The sequence below is a fragment of the Ornithodoros turicata genome, chromosome 6 (assembly GCF_037126465.1).
Source record: "Ornithodoros turicata isolate Travis chromosome 6, ASM3712646v1, whole genome shotgun sequence".
Taxonomy (NCBI): domain Eukaryota; kingdom Metazoa; phylum Arthropoda; class Arachnida; order Ixodida; family Argasidae; genus Ornithodoros; species Ornithodoros turicata.
In genome coordinates, this window is record NC_088206.1 from 27,750,120 (window position 1) to 27,771,220 (window position 21,101).

General features: G+C 46.0%; 3 protein-coding genes across 4 annotated transcripts in view; all 3 read right to left on the reverse strand.

Annotated features, from left to right (window-relative positions):
• Positions 1-1,429: 1,429 nt before the first annotated feature.
• On the reverse strand, positions 1,430-2,393 carry LOC135398407 (zinc finger BED domain-containing protein 5-like). Its single transcript, XM_064629817.1, has 2 exons — positions 2,266-2,393; positions 1,430-2,207 (listed from the first exon to the last, which is right to left on the reverse strand). Exons 1-2 carry the CDS (start codon positions 2,391-2,393, stop codon positions 1,430-1,432), a joined length of 906 nt encoding a protein of 301 aa, XP_064485887.1.
• Positions 2,390-3,208, reverse strand: LOC135398408 (SCAN domain-containing protein 3-like). The gene has a single exon (XM_064629818.1). It carries the CDS (start codon positions 3,206-3,208, stop codon positions 2,390-2,392), a length of 819 nt encoding a protein of 272 aa, XP_064485888.1.
• Positions 3,209-8,848: 5,640 nt separating this feature from the next.
• LOC135397770 (uncharacterized) overlaps positions 8,849-21,101 on the reverse strand; it is a 130,733-nt gene continuing 118,480 nt past the window's right edge. For both annotated transcript variants that reach the window (XM_064629350.1, XM_064629349.1), the window contains exon 4: positions 8,849-9,167. In XM_064629350.1, the coding sequence (XP_064485420.1) occupies positions 8,960-9,167 (208 nt within the window). In that variant the 3' untranslated portion in view covers positions 8,849-8,959. The remainder of the gene's footprint in view (positions 9,168-21,101) is intronic.

Sequence of the window (21,101 nt, forward strand, 5' to 3'; positions counted from 1 at the left end):
TTTTCTATTGTAATTCAATTACGATTACAATTACTGAAAAAAGTAATTGCAATACACTTAATTACATTCACAAAGTTGACTGCAACAAGCAAACGACGTGCAAACTGCAAGATTTGATGTACACATTTATTGCACATGTTCTGAAAGGTGGTGGTAGTTGTGCTTGTGGTAGAAAAACAAGTTAGAGAAGTCTTACACAAGGACAAGTCTCTTCCCATGTTAAAGAAACACCGAACATCACAGTCAAAAGGCTTTCTTTCTTCAGGTATGTGAACAAAGTGCAGATAATGAGTGAAGCTTGTAACGTCTTTGCTTTCAAGGGTAAGGTATTCTCGAAGTTCTTGTCTGTAAGGCTGCCACGTCTCCTTGTCATATCAAGACCACCAACTGAAAACAGACGCTCCACTGGTGCACTGTTGGGCAGCCCAACATTGTACTTCATGAACACCTCGAGCACACAAGAAAGATCTTTCAAGCACTCTAACGACTGTGAAGTGCGGGTCGATATCCACAATTCGTACTCCTTTTCCCAAGGCGCAAGAGTTTTTCTGCTTCCACATTCAAATGTAAAAAATTTGTACCGAAAAATGTACCAATCTGAATCGAGTCTTTGGGTAATCACTGTGAAAAAGAAAAACAAAAAGGAAACCGAAAGACAAACGGTGTGGAACTGACCCAACTTTAAACATCGGGCCTTCCCAGATAGCGTTCAAAGTAATTCCGAAAGTAATTCAAAATGCGTTACACGTTACTTGTAAAAGTAATTCAACTACAGTTACAATTACGTAAAACCTAATGTAATTCCGGAAAGAATTATTCACTAAGAAAGTAATGAATTACAGTAATTCAATTACTTGTAGTTAATTATTTTACAGGTCTGCTCCTGTGTACGTGTTTTTAGCGCTCTTATTCGTATGGGTTCTACCTCGCATCTGCCGCCAAACTTCCTGAAGTGTTCTCTGAAGTTCTTGAGAGGAACTATTTCGCTTTCCGCTCGGCAGTGTTGTCTTCCGAGGTGCCGCACCCCGGAGCAGTTGTTTACCCAGAATCCGAAGCAATGGAGCAGTGGTTCTCAACGTTTCCAGCTCCCCGGACCCCTTTTCGCACTCGTCAAGACGTCATCCCCCCCCCCTCCTCCCCTACGCGCGCTGGAGTGAACTACGCAGGAACAGATGCCCGACCACACGAGTACAGTTAGACGGTGTCCAATTACGGAAAATACTTTATTCAAGGTTGACTAGGACCACAATGTCCACGGGACCTCGTGTTGGTAATCTGAACATTAATATGTAGCACGAGAGCGCATATACCATTTTCAGCATCGCCGACGCAGTCCACATTTTAAATAAAAGTGAGGAGGGGAGAACAAACGAGTGATAGGCAGGCACAATTACGCCACGCGTCAGTGGGAGTTCCGAACACACAACGGTCAATGCGACAGTTGTGACTGCTTATTCTTCAGGAGTTCCTCGATTCGCGGAGCTGTGCACGAAAGAGTGCTGCGCAGATGAGATTCTACATCTAGCCTGCTTCGTTGCTTCGATTTGATCTGTAAAAGCGCCGAGAACCCAGACTCGCACAGGTAGGTTGATACAAAAGGAAGCAACGTGCGAAGCGCTTTTTCCGAAACTTTGGGGTAAGAACAGCACATCAGCGGCCAGAACTCTGTTATGGGTTTCCCTTCGAAGATATCCTTTGCTGCGGAATCAGTCTGCAGTTCCAAAAATTCGTCCTGACAATTATCAGGCACCTTCACCACTGGGAGCTTGGAAGGGTTCCGCACTAGAGCCAAGTCGTCGTCCCTAAGTTCAGGGAAGTACCTGTGGAATTCCCCTTGCAAAGCTGTCAAGTGGAACAGAATTTCTATTCTGGCGAACACTGGAATTTTGCCATCATGGTAACTGCCGCAAAGCGTTGAGGACAGCTTCTCGAACATTGCGACGTTGCCTCCATTCACTTTCCTTTTCCAGTTTTGCACTTTGCACAAGAAGGCCTTCAGTGAATCGATGAACTTGATTATGTTCGTGTTTCTTCCTTGGATCTGAAGGTTCAGCTTGTTCAGCTGCTCAAACATGTCCACGAAGTAGGCGAGACGCAATATCCACGCTTCTTCGTTCAACCAGGCGAAATACGTCGTCTTGCCCTGTTCTTGGAAGAATACCTTAAGCTCTTCACGGAGTTCGAACAACCTGGCAGTCACGTTCCCCCTTGAAAGCCAACGAACGTTCGTGGAGGAACTGATGTCCTGCGTCCATATCACTGCACAGATCCTTGAAGAGTCTCGTGTTGAGAGCTCCCCCTTTGACAAAGTTGACAATCTGGATCGTTTGATCCAGGACCTCTTGCAAGGAAGCTGGAAGCGTTTTTGACGCGAGCGCTTGGCGATGGATCATGCATGGACGCTCTTGACTTCAGGAGCTCGCTTTTTCACGGCAGCCTGAGAACCAGATTTTGACCCAAGCATAGCCGGCGCTCCGTCCGTACAGCAACCGCAGACCTTGTTCCATAAAAGGCCACGTGACTCGAAGAATGAGGACACTTTTTCGAAGACATCTGAGGCTCTTGTTGTAGATTCTAACGTAGAGCAAAAGAGGAACTCCTCTTTAAATGAACCCGCGTGCACATATCTGGCTAACACCAGCAGCTGGAAGCCTGATGCCACGTCAGTAGACTCGTCCAGCTGAATTGAGAAGAGTCCAAATGCTGCCGATTTTATCTGCTGAACAACTTGATCCCTGATGTCGTCAGCCATGTCACTTATTCTTCTTTGAACAGTGCTATTTGAGAGGGGAACAGCTGCCAGTTTCCGCTCTTGCTCCTTACCCAATAATATTTCAACCATCTTGAAGGCACAAGGTTTTATCAAGGTTTCGCCAATGGTGTGTGGCTTTTTTTGCTTCGCTATTTCCAGTGCTATGAAGTAGGAACCTTCCATAACGTTGTGGCCTGCAACTTGGAAGGCTCCCGTAGAGTCTAGCTTCACCTTTTTCAGGACGTTTTCATGACGCTGGAAAAAGCACTTTTCCTTATCGCTGTGCTGAGGGTGAACACTGTGCAAATGTTCCTTCAGCTTGGTCGGCCTCATAGAGTCGTTAGACAAGACCTTGTTACAGACGACGCATTGAGGCCTTTGTTCCCCGTTTATGACTGTGCATGTAAATCCGCACTGAATGTACGACTCATTGTACCCTCTTCTTTTGACGCTCATTGTAGCCTTCAAGACCTGTAAAACAGACCATCTGATGTAGGGTAAATGCTTAACCTTCTTCACGGGGACCGTATGAAAAAAGACAACGTAAAACGCATTGGCCGTCTCGCTATACTTTGAGCAGCTGTTTTGGCGGCCAGCTTAACTGCAGTATGAAATGATGGACCCGAGTTTCATCACCAGCGGCACGGCCGAACACGCTAACACGCTACTCAGTGACGATTACCAAGGTCTCGTGCCAAGGACTGGGAGGTGGTGGGTTCAATGCCCACTGCTGGACGTCCTCTCTGGGGTTTTTCCTGGCTTTCCTTCAGACGCTAAATATACAGGCGTAATGCCGCTCCCTTAGACGTTGGACAAGGACGTTTCACCCAAGGTCAGGAATCGACAAAGCAGGTTACTTCGACTGTGATTAATAATAGCGACACCGTAATTCAAATATGTTCACTCCATTCTTATCTTGTTTGACAGGGCAACAATCCTGGCACCCGCCGCGCTGACGATTTCTTCATACTCAATTTGTTGTGCAAGATCTGGGGAACCTGCGTCCCACATTCTGATTTTGGGGACTTTTCTCTCATTACAGCCCTGCCACGGTGGCTTCTTGATCACACGGTTACACTCTCATACGTGTGCCATAACAATGCCATAACCCCAGACGACACAATGACGTGCATAGGACGAGATGGGGAGATATAGCCCCACCTGCTTTATTGTTGCAAAAATGCCTGCGCAAAATGTGCAGGAACAGGAAGAAGTTCCCACCTTGATTTTTTTTTTCGTTTCTTTGTGCATCAAGGTCAAACCTGGGAAAAGAAAGGTAAAGGAAGAAGCGGGGATACTTCTTCCCTGCAACTAATCTGCTGGCTTTTTGCAACAATCAAGTCGGTAGGACTAAAGCGTCACTTTTACTTTTTTCTACCGTTTCTGTTAATACTGCGCATAGGTTTTGTTGGGTCTGCGGTCATCAAATTGTCCAAAGCCTTCCTAAGTGTCGGCAAAAGCTGCCAGAGGGTAATTGCCAAAAATCCCACAATCCTATACGTCGTGTACGTCTACGGTTAGAATTTATCACGACAGGTGAAACACCCTGTATGTGCGGCCTTCTACGTTGCAAAGTTATATCTGGCTGTATTGTCGTCACCTTCCAATACACACGAACACAAAGACAACTCGAACAATATTCGAGTTGTCTTTATGTATTATTATTCACAATCAAGCTTATTACCCTCACCAAAAAGTTATTAACTATTTGTCAAAATTATGGTCTGCTCCCGAGCTCTCTACACAGAATAAACTTTAACATAATCCCACCTTCTGTTTCATGAGCTGAATTTTTTTGTCCAACATTATACATGGAAAACCCATTAATATTGTCGATGTGTATTGCATAGAGATGACAATGGCATAACACTTTTTTATTTTGAAGGCAACATCTGCATAGCCCTCAGTCTGCAGCCAAATATACAGAGGAAAGAAATGTGTATCTACCACACTCTCAGAGAAGGCATATTTTTTTTCTCTCGTGAAATCTAGAGTCAAAGCTAGGCCTGAATAGTTTCGCACGGATTGGCCCAGCTGTCGCTGCTGTTCTGTGTAGTACTCCGAGCCCTTATCTTGTGTCGACGTCCTGTCGTGAGGTTCTTTGGCGTGCCTCAGCCAGGACTTTATGTGATGCTCTGCTTTACTGCAGGTCACGTCCTTGAGCAGCCGGTTTGACATTACAGTTGCTATAATTAAAAACGTGACTTGGCTTCAGAAACACAGGTGACAGGTCAGATATACAGAATATGCAAACACATATTTTAATACTTACTGCAGCATGAATGCAAGGGTGTGGGAAAATGCTTATTACTGACAACAAATTGTTCAGCACTATAGCTGCACATGCATTCTTTATAGCAAAGTGGGACGGACTAAGTACTGTTCTTGTAGCCAGCACTGTAGTTAAAACTTACCATATCACTATTCGAGTCCAACTTAGACACATCGCAGTAAACCATGACGAGGGAGTTCACAAAGATGAATAGGATTGCATAAGAACTTATGGAATCTTACAAGAACTTACATCACAGCATAACAGGTCGCAGAACTTCATCTTCCCCTTGCCTCACTGCGAGCTGGAGGAGGTTGCTACTTTGTCCTTCATGAGCGCTCGTAAAATTCTCAGTTTCTCAGGTGAAACTGATTAGCAGGCCACGTCACTCATCTTTTCACGTAAATATGGGACCTCGAAGAGCAATTTTTTTCGCACCAGTCGCCGCTGCCCGGAGAAATGAACTTCTGTTAGAGAAATGTTCAAAGTCAAATTTGCTCCTCGCTCAAGTCTATTATCACGAAGTTGGAACACCAACTTGCCTTTCTGGTATCCTCAAATGTTAAAAGCTTCGGTTCTTCACCAGAAAATTCTACGATGAAAGCGAAGAAATCCATCGGCCATCTCACACTTTTATCGACAGCAAATAAGTATAGAGAAGCTGAACAGACTAGTCACTTCTTCAGGCAATAGAACAGGCTACGCCCGAACCAGCCTGCCTATTAAACGAAATTACCCTAGAAGCAAACTTCGGTAACATCAGCGTTGGGAGACAACGAAATTAATGGCATTGTAAGTACAGTTAAATACCTTGATGTCGAAAATTTTGTGCTTAATTTGAGAAACACACAATGTGGAAATTTGTCAGCCTTAGTCAGGCCAGCATTTCCTTTTGGGACACAGAACTAAGCAAGTCATACCTGAATATGCTATGTTTCTTGATCGCACTGTTAGAAGCAGCGAAAAAGCTATAATTACTCTGTCCTGTGCGTCCTGGGTACGTCCTGAAATATTTGAGAGCGCACTCGCAACTTGATATTATGTATCAGTATCTTCGCCCTGCTCACTGTTCGCACAGTAGTGCTAGCCGAGTCTGAGATGTCGAGCAAGCTGACGAAGGAGCGCGTTGAACAGCTGCTTTTCGCACGTCAGTGGAAAATGCCATCGATCTTGTCATTTTGTCAACACAAAACACAATGGGATCTGCACTACACGAACGCATGCACATAAGCACAAACGAAACAGCGCAACTTTCTATTTCACAACACAAATACAAACATTCGTAAACAATCCTTCCTGACTCATTACCTTCATACTTTTCACTCACCCATTGTGAAACTCAGATTCTTCTGCATTTACGTACACGCATGAACACCAAAAACGGTCACCGCAACGAACGCCACAAAACAAATAACGGATTGGATTGGATCGGCCTTTAGTGCCCTGCGCCCTGCGTTGACCGCTCGGGGTACCGACCATAGTTGCTGACTTTCTACTTCTTTTATGACAGAGCCAGCTGGCGGCAATGTATTGCTGGATTCCGATGCGTGTTCGCGCGTCATACGCGTTTGTTTTTTAGTGGTGGAAGCGGCGTCAGCGACACAAGTGAACACCACTTTGTAACCACGCAGATGCACACACATTCTCACACATCGTGTAGATTTGCAAATCGTCGAAGAAATGAGGTCGCGGAGTTGCGTTTTCATTGTAAAAAGTAGCGATTTAGGCACCGTTTCAAATTTATGTCGCAGGCCACATTGCGAGGGATACAGAAAATATTGCATGTCAAAAATTTAATAAACCAGGATCTAGATCGCGCTTAGCGCGTAGGTCCTGGCCGCACTGCCAGGCAGCGCTCGTCATGGTGTCATTCACATTGATGGGGCAAGTTGTTGTGCAGTATATAATCAAAGGGTGGGGGGGGGGATATACATTTATTGAATGGTATAATCAAAGGATAATAAAGTACAGTACAACGTTTTGGGACTGCCCTGTACATACAGTGGACTTTTTCAGTAAGCGTGTCTAACTGCAGATATATGTCGTTTTTTCTGCTTCAGGCACAGCGTAATTTCAGACGATCAGATACACACTTATGTGATATTATTGGTAACCACAGTTCCGAAATTTCACCTGCTCAGGAAGCCAAATGACGAAGGACAAAAATTATCCCGGCTAGACGCCTATGGGATATTCCGTGTCTTGTCCTGCTGAAACATGCGTGGGATATCCCCGCAAAGTTTCAGCGGGACATTCTTATTTTTGGGACCTGATGGGAACGCGAGGACATCCGAGGGACTTTGCGTGTTGTCTGGGACAGGCCCGTGAAACTTACCGGGTTGCTGTCACTGTTCGCTGTTCAACGAGCTTGTCAACACTTCGTAACGCACGCGGCGTACAAACTGTGACATCTTAATTAATTGGCTACTAACAGATGGCAGTGCTGGCGTCTGGCCAAACCCTCTTGCCACCTCAGGCGCGCGTCGCGAGCTTGCATCAGGCTCCAACAGCTCCCCATAGAGCCCATAGTTTGAGATAATTCACACAACACTGGGCACACGACCAATGAAATTGCGACGTGGTGGATATTATGCACAACCAGTCGGCCAATAAGGAGCCTCCATGTCTGGCTGGCTTTTCGGTCGGTCCTGGCTACCATCGACTTCTACTGGATTTCAGGCCTGCCGCCGTTACTCGGTATTCAAAATAACTAAAGCGATTTTGGGGTAAACTAAAGATTTGTTTGATACAAAGCACTAATTCAAAGTACTGATACATGGGTGCACTGTGCGTACAAAGCCCACTGCGTTGCTGACACACTGGGACAAGGTTCGAACATGAAGCAGAACGAGCACACCGTTCAACTCCAAATACCGAGCCCGTCTCATAAGTGCGTACCATTTCATGATGAGCATCTTCTTTCGCTGCCTGCAGTGCATCCATTATAGCGAAGCGAAAAGCGCTTGTGTGGCACGTAATCCTGTCTTTGTTGACAGTGCTCGAAATCCAACGGCGCCCGAACTTGTTCTTCACGCTCCAACTCATGAAGCATTTCGGTACCGCAGTTGACAAATTGTTCGTGGGATAATAGTTGTGTCCAGAAACAGCACAACACACGTAGACCCACAATGACGCATGAATAAACCTGTTCTGTCGATTCACACCACCGAACACAGGAGGACGACATGCCGGCCATGCTATTTCGAAACTATGCTGAAACGGCCGAGACGCTGTACGCACATGCGCGCGTACAAAATGCGATTTCAAAACGTTCTCGACCAATCGGAGCGCGCGCACAGTCTAGGCCAATGGGCTTGTAACATGGTGTATGGGCGCAGTGGTGCATACTCTACAGCCGCGTCCGCGGGTACCTGAGGAGGACTGCTTGCACCGTGCTTGGAGCGTGCGCTCCCGCTGCCTGCAAGGCTCCGAAGAGAGTCACCGTAGATTTGAGGCGCCGTGCAAGCCCGCGACTTCTGGTGCGGCGTGCGGTGTTCCTACTAAAAAGCGAAGGTGGACAAGGTCTAGGCGGGCCTAATTCCTCCCCTGGAGGCATGAAATTCCTCCCCAGGGGGAATTCCTCCCCGGTTGACAACCACTGCACTGGAGGATGTTGAAGAAAATGGGGGGGGGGGGGTCATTGTATGTATTAGTGACGAGCTGTCCCGTCTGAGGTATCGTCGGATGTAGAGGTGTGTCCGCATCTGCACCGTATCACTCACACTAAAATATGAAGTCCAGACATAATGCCTCCCTACTTTTTTTCATGGTGGGAAGTTACTCTTGTAGTAGAAATGTGTTGAAATGACACGCACTTACTAATATTCCTGCCACAAGCTTTATTTTAGCAGACAAACTGGGCGTTACCCAAGAAGCTTATTACGCCTGTACTATGTCCTTAACTTGCGCTGATCTTCATTCTCTTAAACGCTTGTTCAGAGTGTTGTCCATCGTGGAATAACCAAGAAGGCTGTCACGCAAAGGATAACCAGAGATGCTGGAGCGGTTATGCCACCTCCTGAGCATAGCGACGGGCACGCTCCTGGTGCCAGTAGGTTCTGAATCTTGTCGTCATCGTCATCTTTCACCACGCAGCGGACTAGGAAAAGCTTGGAGTAGCACGAGACTAACTTGCACACCGACCTGCAAAATGAACAAATTAAACTGTGTGCAACGCTACAGCAAACTTACTCTGCTGCACAGGGCCTAGCATAGTACTGTGGCGTAATGCAGAGGGTCACCAGTTGTGGGACTGGGAATTTGCAGTCACAAAAGAAGGACAACTTCTCTAAACATTATGAATAGTGTTTTACCCTATTGAAAAATCCTACAAACTTTCTTACAAGATTAGAGCTTTCTTTTAGGGATTCTCACAGAGGATGTGGATTCTTACAGACATTCTTACAGAGAACACAATTTCTCACACAAAATCCTTTAAATGAACTTCTGATGGTCCATCTTAAGAGAAATTTCAAGGATGGTTTTTGTGAGAAGAGATGCAGATTTCTGTAAGATCTCTCACGGCTTCTAAGATCTGTAAGAGAACTCTTTCTCATAGAATTTCTCACAGCAACCCCATCTGAGTCATGTGACAGACTGGCGCCGTGTTTCTCTCTCTACTAGTACAATCTACTGTGTTTCACTCTCTTAGACTGGCGCCGTGCCTCAACGAAAGATGATCTAGTAGACCATGGTGTTCGCGGTTTGACCGTTTGGCGCCGCCATTCAAACACATGTAGTGAACGGTGCAGGAGTGTGCTGCGAATACTCAATATGCGTCCACGTAAACTACACCGAAGACGGCACGGAAGCGATACTTCGCAAGTGTATCATGGAATCTGAGACAACGACCATAGGAAGGCCTCAACAAGAACATTAAACTGGCGTTTTGATATGCTGAGTAAAAATCCGTGGAGGTAAGCTCAGTTATCTCATTCAACGTGGTGACTGCTCCTGAGGAGTACGCATTTCTAGAGGGCATTGCATTTGTGTAATTGCGTACAAGCGTCTTGTAGAGGTTTACAGCTTTATCTACTTTTGTGCAGAAACCGAGAGTGATCTTATTACGACTGGAAGAAAATATACCCATACCTCGTGTTTTGAAGTGCGAAAATTTATTTCAGTAGACCAGTTCCTGGGAGGAACTGGTTGTTTCGACTGGCCGCCGAATCCATCCATGCATCGCGTCAACTGTAGTCAGTTTCATGTTGCTGTTTGGGTGAGATGTTCAGTCTAGCGTCCAAAATTTTAAAATGATTGAGGTATATAAACTAACGGTTACGCTGATATAGGAAGTGCTGTACGAAGCTTCCAAAATTGTGTATTTAGAATATTGTTGATCTCCCGCTAGAGAAAATTATATCTCCCCCAGCACACCATCAAATATCGTATTTGTGTAGTAGTTGTAGTATCCTCCACGCCTCTTCTTTTTTTTGGTAGGGGTGGGAGACAACGACGATTAAGCTGAGCTGCGGTGAGTGATTCTGTCCCATTCTACAGTTGGCAATACGATTCTGTCCCATTCGACAGTTGGCAATACGAGTGATTCTGTCCTTGTTCTGATTTTCTGTAAATATCTGTGTGTTTTCCTTTGTGTGATTCTATTGTTGATGATGGGCTAGTGTCATTCTTTTGGCTAGTGTGTGTGCCATGGCCAGCCGGCCGCTCGATTTTCGCGTAACACTGTCGTCTGCAGTGTCACGCGTGGAATTCCTTCTCGCTCTTGTGAAGAAGGCTCCTGGTGGCTGTATTCAATTTTTCAGCACCAGGATGAGTAATATATTGAGCTCAAAGCTATGTCTCTCCAAGAGGCTGCAGCCCTGAAAGGTTTGGCCTCTGTAGATGTAAATGGTGTTGCCATTCCTGTGGCTTTTTGGAAACCAACCTCACCGTAGTTACGGCGTCTAAGGCACCGGTTAGTATGGATAACGCGCACATTGTTTCAGTGCTGGGCCAGTATGGCACAGTAAAGGACATTGTCCGCGAGACATACGACCATCTAGAACTCAGTTTCATACAGACCGGCAACCGCCGTATGCCTATGGAAATGAAGTCTCCGGTGCCGAACTTCATCCGCGTTAGGGGTAGGCGAGTTATATTTCGCTACCCAGGCATGCGGAGAAATTGTTTTAGGTGTGAGCAGTCAGGACATTTTAAAAAGTCCTGCTCGGTGCCTGTGTGCTCCAGGTGTGGGGAGGTAGGTCATGCTACCTGTGAGAAACCCTGCCATAGGTGTGCAGGAGACCATGCTGCTAAGTCATGCTCGGTGAAAACCTGGGCGTCCCGTGTGGTAGCCATTCCAAATGTCTCGGAGACCGGTGGCGCTGGGTCTGCACCAGCAGAGACCAGAGAGTGCGCCTTCTGCGGATGTAGTGTCGGAGGTCTCCGATTCTGTGGCATTTGAGCCTGCAGCTGTTGTCGCTCCTAACACAGTGGATGGGGTGGAGGCAGGGATATCCTCCGTAGTTTCCGTGCCGCTTCCGAGCGACTCAAGTGAGAATGAGTGTGACCATGACAACTGTGATGCAGTCGTCACAGTAGGCGGCGAGAAGGTGCCTCGGGGAGAGCCTGCTGTAGATGATGGTCGCTGGTTCCCGAGCGACGTATCTCTTTCGAGTGACGATGAAGCGTGGGGTCAAAATGATGGTGACATTGATATGGAGGCAAAGGCGTCAGCTGTTGTCTCAGAGGAAGCAACATGCGTGTAATTGTAGTTTTTGTGAGGGCATTATTTCAAATTACGGCACTTTCTGTGGCTACGCTGAATTGTAGGGTTTTTTCTCGCTGTACAAAGCAACTTTCAGTATTACAGTGGGCTTCTAGTCATTCCATTGATATTCTTTTGTTGCAAGAAACTCATTTTCTTTCGGTAAAGGCTGTCAGGAATTTAGAGGCGAACCATCATGTTAGGGTGCTTTTTAGTCATGGCTCATCTCGTCGGTCAGGAGTTGGCATTATAATTTTTCCACCTTGTCGCGGCGTGGTAAAGTGGTTCGATCGCGATTGGGATGGTCGCGTTATTTCGGTTTGAGTTGGACCTAGCGGGCACAGTTCTCAGAATTGTGAACTTGTACGCTCCGGTCCGCCGGGGTGACCGTACGGAATTTTTTGGGGGACTCGATTATTTCATGCTGGGTAACCCAAACCTTGTGATTGCGGGGGACTTTAATTGCACTATTGACGGTCATGGGAGTGGAAGCCGACCTGTAAACCAGGGCCTGTTGCAATTAGTTGGCGGCCTAGGACCCATAGATGCATTTTCGCACATAAATCCTGGAGTTTACCAGTACACGTGGTGCAATGCTCAGGGTGCACATAGCCGACTTGACCGTTTGTACGTTTCTCCTTGTTTGGGTAGCCATGTTTTGAAATGTGATGTGCTTCCCTCTGGAGATCTTTCTGACCATGAGGGTGTGCGTCTCTCACTCACTGGATTGCGAGGTTCTCGCTCCGGATCCGGCTGTTGATGGCTTTGTGCCGAGCTACTGTGAGACACAGAAATTCGAAATTCGAAACGACGTCAAAGCATTCCTTGTTGATCGCTGCGCTGACACTTTAGTCTCACCGGAATGGTGGGAAGAGACCAAATTAGGAACCGCGAGACTTTTTCATCAGTGGAGAGCTAGGCGTGCCAGGGTGAGCCGGGAGGAACTTGTGCACCTCCGGCAAGTGCTGTCTATTTTGCGCCATCCTGGGTCGCGAGGCCCAGGCAATGATTAAGCCATACAAGACGTGCTAGCGAGGCTAGCCTCTCTGAGGTTACGTTTCTGGGACCTGTTTGCGGCAGCACAGACTGTCGAGCACTGGTCGCGAGAAGCATATTGCCTTTGCATCGCCTTTTGCTTGGCCCTTACCTCCGTCGGCCTCCCAGTGTCATCGAGCAACTTGTTGCAACCGACGGTTCGGTTTAGGAGCACCCTGATGGAGTTCGATCACTGCTGCGTGATCATTTTGTGGCGCTTTTTGACTCCGTGCAGCCTGCCGACGTCGAGGGTCGAGCGTTTTTGCCGGACGCACGACGTATCGAGCTCAGTGCAGCTCCGTTCTCTGAGGACGAATATGCTCCTGCCGTCAAAGCTCTTCACACAGGAAAGTCTCCCGGTTCCGATGGCCTCCAAGCTGAATTTTATAAATGCTTCTGGACCACTCTTCGGAGGCCTTTGAGAGTTCTGTTGAATCAGTGCTTGGCACGACATCTCCTCTGTCCGTCCATGCGTGAGAGCATTGTCACCTTGTTGTGCAAGGATGTTTCCGAAAAACAAGACCCAAATACCTATCGTCCTGTCTCACTGCTCAATACTGACTACAAAATTTTATCAAAATCGATTTTGCAACGCATCTCTCCAGTTCTTGGTACAGTCATTCCTCCTTTCCAGGCCTGTGCTGTCCCTGAGCGATCCATCACGCTTCATACGCAGGCTTTAAGAGACGCCTTGTACTGGGCAAATAGTCGGCGGCGACCTTGTGTTTTAGTGTCGTTTGACCAAAGGAAGGCCTTTGGTCGTGTGCCTCATGAATACATGTACCGTGTGTTGGAGGCGAGTGGGTTTGATCGCGAGATCATATCGTGGTTCCGAGCACTGTATGCTGGTGCGTCAGCTTCCATTGGTGTCAATGGGGGTACCTCTGCTAACTTCCCCATAAAGGTGGGTGTCCGCCAGGGCTGCCCCCTGTCACCGGCACTGTATGCCCTGTTGTTTACCCCGCTTTTAGAGTCCCTCGCATCCTCGATTGCATCCCGGATGCTTGCCCTTCCGGGCACATCTGGGTTACCGCTTTCTGCGTATGCCGACGACCTATTTCTCATCTTGACCGACAAGGAAGCTATCGGGAATGTTCTCCAGGTAATTGAAAGCTACGGTATGGTTTCTAATGCACAGATCAACAGAGATAAAAGCGCACTACTTCGTCAACCTCATCCCGTCGTGCTCCGCACCCTTTGGCATTCCTGTGAAGAATGCCGTGCGCGTTCTTGGGATGCCTTCAGGAATATCTCCCAGTACCTGGGTACGTGTCCATATGCGTAGTGTTCCTGTCCTCCAGGACTTGAAAGAGCTCGTACTCCCCATTACCTGCAGAGCGCGCCACGACGCAGCAATTGCTGCGTCTTGGTTTCTGAGTAAATATTGGTTTTAGCCAATATCTCCATCCCTCCGCGGACTACTCTTCAGGCCGCTACACGTGCGGCGTTTCAGTTTATCTGGGGCGGTTCTGTAGAATGGGTATCAAGAGGTCGTATGTATCGGCCTCCCGTAGATGGCGGCCTATTGGTGCCCGATTTTGAAGTGAAGTACCTTGCCTTAGGTCTGCCCGGGATCTTTCAGGGTCTTCTAGAGCAGCGGCATCCTGCTCAGGGTCTACTAACTTTTCTGTTAGGACCAGACATTCGTTTTTTTTTCTGACCTGACACACACTCGCTCGCGCTCAGAGTGCATGGCTCCCCACCTGAAGGCATACATCGTGGTAATGCGCAGCCTGCGAGCTTCTTTCCCTGATGATGACATAACATCATGACCTGTGCGGCGCCTTTACATGGCACTACAGGGAGTCAGCAGAACATGCTTTCAGTTTATGTTCGTTGCAAGGTGCCCTGTAGCATCGTGTAGGAGGCCTCTATAGCCTGACGGATGTTGAATGGAGCACGGTTTGTGGTCTGTACCCCCTCCCTGTCTCGCAGCGGGATAGGCGGCATTTTGTGCTCTTAGTAGTCGAAATCAATTACCAAGCGTGGATTTCACGCTGTCGACGAGTGCACGCGCAGCAGAGCCGCAGTGTGCAGGAGGTGATTCGACTAGTTAATGCCGGTATTCGCAGAGTTCTTTGCAGGAGCGTGCGGTGCTTGGAGCAGTTGAGTTTCACCGTCGCTGGATGACCTTTGACATCCTCTTCAGGGTGGACAATGGCAAGTTCCATGTTAACCAATGAGGTGTCCACATCCTCGTTTTGTTCTCCCACTTGGAGCTTTCCAGTGTCATGGACTGTTGCATGGCGAAACGGACACGTATAGCAATCTCTAAACAGCCTTAGTCGCTGGGCGAGAGTTGGTATTCAGAATGTTGTTCGAGTCTGCTTGAGATGCTACAGGAAGCCTGTCCCTGGGGCCAGCCTTCCATGATGCGAATACACTCTCACTTACGAATTATACAGAATGACATTTCTTGTCTTGCAATTTATGTGCTGTGCGTGGTTTTTTATGAATTCATGCTGTATCTGTTTAGGTCTTGCTCGACTGTGTATTTGTATTGCATCTTTTTTACAACTTTCTTGCTCTGCAAGTCAAAATATGATTTATGCTTTAGACAATCGCGTTTGTATGGTGACCCAAAATGCATGACTACTCTGGATGCATGACTACTATGCATCTTTATTTGTAGACGACTTTTTTTCTGTTTTTACGGACTTTCGGAACCTTCTGCATGCTGAACATTCTGTACCAAACGTAAGACCGTATAAACAGCATGTAGATCTGTTTATACGTTTGGAACAGAAGGTGCAGACCACGGAAGGTGCATAAAGCAGAATGTGTTAGGCCCATAAAAAGAGCATGAAAATTAAAGCAGCGTTCTTTATTCTCATATTGGAATTCTATATGACTCGCAATAATGATCTCTCCACAGTGATATGGTTTATCATAACTAAAACAGCTTATCCCGCACAGTAGTCTCCATTACCTGCGAGTATAAATTAATACTCCAACTGAACTGAGCGTGTGTATCATAATTGTGGTTTTCTGGCCTAGATTATGATTTTTATTGCACCATATGCCTGTATTTTAAAAAAATGTGTGCTCCTTCATCCAATTCCCGCACACACATGGTTTGCCTGCTTTTCCAAACAAGAGCATATGTAGCATCGTAAAGTCACAATTGACATTATGACGTTCTTACTTCTTACTGTTTTCTTTTTTCTTTCAGATGCATATAAACGATATCTTAATGAGAGCCCCCCCCCCCCACCGAAGGCTACAAGGCTGAGTTCTTTTGTTCTTGTTTGAACGATTTAAATAAAGGGTGAACAGATTACACAGATTGTCACTTGGTGTAGAACATCATTTCTTTACTGTCTCCTGCAAATCTTAAAAGAACATTTGGGCAGTGTATTGTGAGAAACAAGCTATAAGAATGTCTATGAGAAACCCTTAAGAGAAACTCTGAGATCTCATAGAGATCCTGTGAGAAATTCTATTAGAAAACCTGTAAGAATTTAGGCAATAATCCCATAGAATTTCTCTTAGGATTCTGTGAGATGTTTCTTGTGAGAATTCCTGTAGGATTTTTCGATAGGGTATTGTAAACGCCAAAGCTGCTCGGGTGAAAAGTGAAATGACAATGGGATATGCGAGAAAGTTTACTTTTGCAGGCATTTTTCTCAGCAAACACTGGAGAAAATGCAAAATAAATTTAAGTTAGTGGGCGCGGGAAATGGGGGCTTACGAGCACTACCCACGGACGCATTGTGGGTACACCCGTATTTTACCTGCAACCCGCACCGACACTGAATTTTTACCCGGAGATCACAAAAGTGCGCGGGTATCTCTGGCAACTGCGTGTATACCTGCACCCGCGCTCACGCAATAAGGTACAATAACCAGGGGGGGGGGTCTATTTATTTTCACAGGAAAAGTCAGCAGTAACCAGCAATGTACGAGTACTCCTGCTATAGCCTTTTTTAAGGCTGCAGTATGTACAAATAAATAAATAAACACTAAACGCAGTTATTGTCGTAAACGCAGAAACCGCAGCGTAAACATGATATGGAATGTTACAAATACATTGTAGACAAGCCTGGGTAGTATAAGGAACACTCCTTTGAGCCACAAAATCTGCTACGTGCGTTACCATAGGAAATTTTTCGGGTCCAGTTAGCGGCTTGAGCCGTTATCTGACCCCGGGCTTCCAAATCGCACCAACATCCCAAATATAGACTTTACTTTTAATCAGGTTCATTGAGGTTCAGGTTTTATTCTTCTTTCATTTCTTTTTCTTTGCGGAAGAGCAAGCCGGCGTCCGGTTTGGCTGACCTTTCCCCATATTTCTTTCATTTCCTTTGTTCTAATAAATATCCCCCCTCCCCCCAGGTTCATGCAATGGATAGACATATACACAAAAGTAGTCTGGCCGACGACGAAAACGACTCCAAGGCAGGCAACACTGCGCGGGTCCCGGACACGTTGACGCGATATTCCGAACCGCATGCGACTGTGTTGCTTGTTCCCGGAAACGACTTCATGGTCGGAGAGACGACGCCTATACACACACACAACACTTCATGGAGATACCGCTTCTTCAACTTTGAATACTCTACATATTTCTAGGTAAAGACTCTATAAAATTTCCCGAACCTCCGTATTCTGTTTTCTTCTTTTTTTGCTGGAGACTGTTCTTCCTGTTTACATGCTAGAAATTTTTCCGGGCAAAATTGGTCCATTCTATAAAAAACGCCCAGTTGAAGTTTCTCCTCCGCATTCCTTCTTACTCTCGCCGATTCTCCTCTCATGCCTCCTCCAACTACACAAGGCTGTCAAATCTCATTCGTTACGTCACCAGTGTGTCTCAATGCCCGCCGACAGGAGTGTGGTGTGCGCCGTGCCGGTCGCACCGCACCGTTCCAATATGGAGGTATTTCTCTTCTCTTTGTCGCCAGCATTTCTTTATGGATGGGCACCACAATAAACTGCTTTTTGTGTGTCAGGTGTTTGCTGCCCTGGCGCTCGCAGGTGTAACATCGGAGTGGTTCCTTGTGTTCCATTGTTTACAGATGTAACCGTGTTCTGCTGGGTGGCCGATCAGAGCAAGCATCCTCAAGCTCCTACTTCCGCGGCAATCATGTTTTTGCTGCCGTGCGTGTTAACAAAGCCACGCAGACCGATTCACTCCAACACTGTGACATTGTAATATCGATGCCACCGATGGATCGTGTCTGGTAGTTGCTTGACGTGGCAATTTATATTTACGTGATGGCATTTGCATAACAAAGCAAGCGCTTTGTCAAGTACGACTGTGATCCTTGCAGGCTGTCTCCATTCGTTTCTCGATTTGTTTGACGGATTAAATCTAAAAGCTGTGTTGCCTAGTGTATTGTTCGGCTCTGTTTCAGCGTGCATTCTTAAAAGCAGCTTCGCACTTTCAACCGATACTGATTTATTCTGCATTGCATGGTATACAAACGCGACGGGCTGGCCGTATTTCCTTTCAAATGACCTATTTACTTAGGAATATGTGTGTTTCACGCAAGGATTTTTACGAGGTATTCCGTGTTGAGCATGCACTGAATATTAACAACCATGCCTGCAGAAACTCAACGACAGCTTGTCCGAAGTTTTCATAAGCACATATTAAGAGTTTAGTATGAAAACGAAGTATTCTGCACATCATATTTACTTCGGATATCCTTTCACGTTTATTGTCGAACCAAGTTTACAGTACTACTTATGTTAAGCTAGAAGTGACCAGTTGAGGTTCCTGGAAAAGAAATAGAAGCGCCATAATAAAACCGCCCCCAGCAGCCACGCCTTATTTTGCAATGCAAGAAAAAATAAATTTGTACTTCTTGAATTGAAATTCCAGTTGGTTCACTGGCAGAAATCTGACTTCTTCATAAGAGAGCTGTCATATCCGCCACCCGAACAGAATGTCCTGGGAACAGTGCAGGCTCCGCCGAGGATATGGGCCCATTTTCATGTGTCTTGAGGATGAGGGACAATGCTCAAACAACTAAGACGTCGATGTGTAAAGGGACCCTGACCAGAAGTTGGACAAATATTTCCTTTACATCTGTTACGAAAGTATAATATGCCTCCAAGCCACACGCGAAATATTTTGACTGACCGATCTTCAAAATGGACGTCGAAGCAACCAATGCGGAGATTCCAAACCCGGAACTTTTATCTGCCCTTTCTGCGATCGACGAGGAAATTATGTTGCGTGCTGAACAGTTCGGGAGTCTTCCTTTCGAAACATCACCGATGCTGCGAATGCAAGTCGAAGTCGAAGCTCCACGAACGTGGGGCACAGATCAAGCAAACACCATCAGTTGCCTGTCTTCGACAGACTGGTAAGTGATGATCTTTTTAGCGCGTCCTCATATTTAATGCGCAGTTGTTGTTTAAGGTACCGGCGCAGCTCTTATGTCATAATGACCAAAGAGATGGAATGCTTGTGCTGCAAGGAGCTCGCGAAAGCACTCTTGAAGAACTGCAGCATAAGTACATTACAAACCACGAATATTCTCAACTTTTATGCCTGAATACGACTCTCCTGAAGGTGGCATATTTTGAACTCCGTGGGCAGCGCGAACATATGAGCGCCCATATTAAATGAGTCCCATGTGTTCTTGTCGAACGATTTTAAAATTTGTGCGCTAAACATTGCATAGTTTGGTTCTGCATTAAAGTCGACTCCAGTGTAGAGAAACACCTCAAAAGACAACACAATACACAACTCTGAACTGCGGAAAGTTGTGTAATTGTCAGTTCAGTACTGTGTCTTGAATAGCCTTGCCCAGCGCTTAGGTTCTCAGCGATGTTAAGTGTTCTTGCTTGTATGATTTAGTGAAACGTAAAAATGCTGGTTTCTAAAAGAATACAGTGTAGTTTAGTATACAGGGTGTGTGCATATGAACTGCAGTGGCTCTCAGGTACGAGTGCAAATGCAACTGGAGTTTATCTGCACCTGTTACCCACTTGCATAAACTGCATTTTTTGTACATCTGTGTAGACGATACAGATACACTACGTATCCCCAGTTTGCGAGTTGAGTTTGGCCCAAGCTTGGCAAAAACAAGAGGATGGTCATCCCAGCCTTTGCAGTGAACAGGATTCGGCAAGCCTTCCCCAGAGAAACTGCTTTAGGCTTCAAGTACCCAAGATCCTAACTGGAGGTACCTCTTCGCACAGCTCGTCTATCGCATTTACAATATTTCAGCATCTGTATTTTAGGATGATTCATAGCATTCATGCATGGCTATGAGTTCCAAAATATGTTGTGTTGAAACACAACACTGAAGTCCTTTTTTATGAGTATTGCGGGGCGGGGGGTTTGTTTATTATATAAAAAATAGGAGGGAAGGGTTAGTCTTTCGGGACGATAGATGAACTCTGCTTTTGTGACATTGTGTACCGTTGCTATCAATGAACAATTTCTTGACCAAGGCTGATGAACAAACGAAAAGCACTGTCAATCTTCCAAATATCAAAACCAGCAAGAGATGTAACATACATTTGTTATGTGGGTTACAAGCTTTCACACAGGGTCTTGCCGAAGGAGCCCAGCCTTGTATATATATTTTCAAATATATGTTTCATGTCGTGCTGTTTTTCAGAATTCTTGAACCTTTAAAGCCATTACATATGAGAACAAAATTAGCCTACCAGATAGGTGGCCATGAAAGTTGCACGTTGTCACATAGCAGAAGCCACACTAGGAAATGCTACTGTTGCCTGAATCAATATGTCATTGTTGCTTGCGTTGGTTGCATGTATAGTTTCGTATTCATGTTTACCATGCATCTGTATATGAAGATGTGTGCAATCTTTTATGTAACTGGCAATAGTATGCATACCCTTGTGAAAAATTGTTTGGTCAGCCAATAGATAAGCCATGGACAAAACGTCCATTGAAGCTATAGACAAAGGTGGTCTGTGGGAAGCCTTCCCACAGACCACCTTTGTTCACACCTCCTTCCTTCCCATAGCCGGTCAATGGGAGATTGGCAGCAACTGTCTATAGACAACCTACTATAGAAAGGAAATGATCAACTGCCATTGCCTGTCTATTGACTTTCTATAGTCCATTGACTGGCCACTGATCCACGATTGCCTTTTTATTATCATTAAATTCACCCAATTCGGATTCATGAACTGTAATATGTTGAATATGAATCCGTAATTATGTTGAGTTCCTGTTGTGTGAATATGTATTGATGTTTTTAACCTATACTGACACGCAATACATGGCCGTCATTGGCACACGTCCAGGGTCATGGTGGATAATCATTATGCGCCATTCGCAATTACTTAATTCTAGTGGTTTCAGGACGCCCACCTATGAGCATGTAGCATTGGCATCCCTAAGAGAAAAC

Bases quoted from the DNA above. Each gene is read 5' to 3' on its own strand.
- LOC135398407 (XM_064629817.1), bottom strand. From the start codon at position 2,393: ATGATCCATCGCCAAGCGCTCGCGTCAAAAACGCTTCCAGCTTCCTTG. The intron at 2,208-2,265 runs GTGCAGTGATAT...TTGGCTTTCAAG, and splicing joins ACGAGACTCTTCAAGGATCT to GGGGAACGTGACTGCCAGGT.
- LOC135398408 (XM_064629818.1), bottom strand. From the start codon at position 3,208: ATGAGCGTCAAAAGAAGAGGGTACAATGAGTCGTACATTCAGTGCGGA.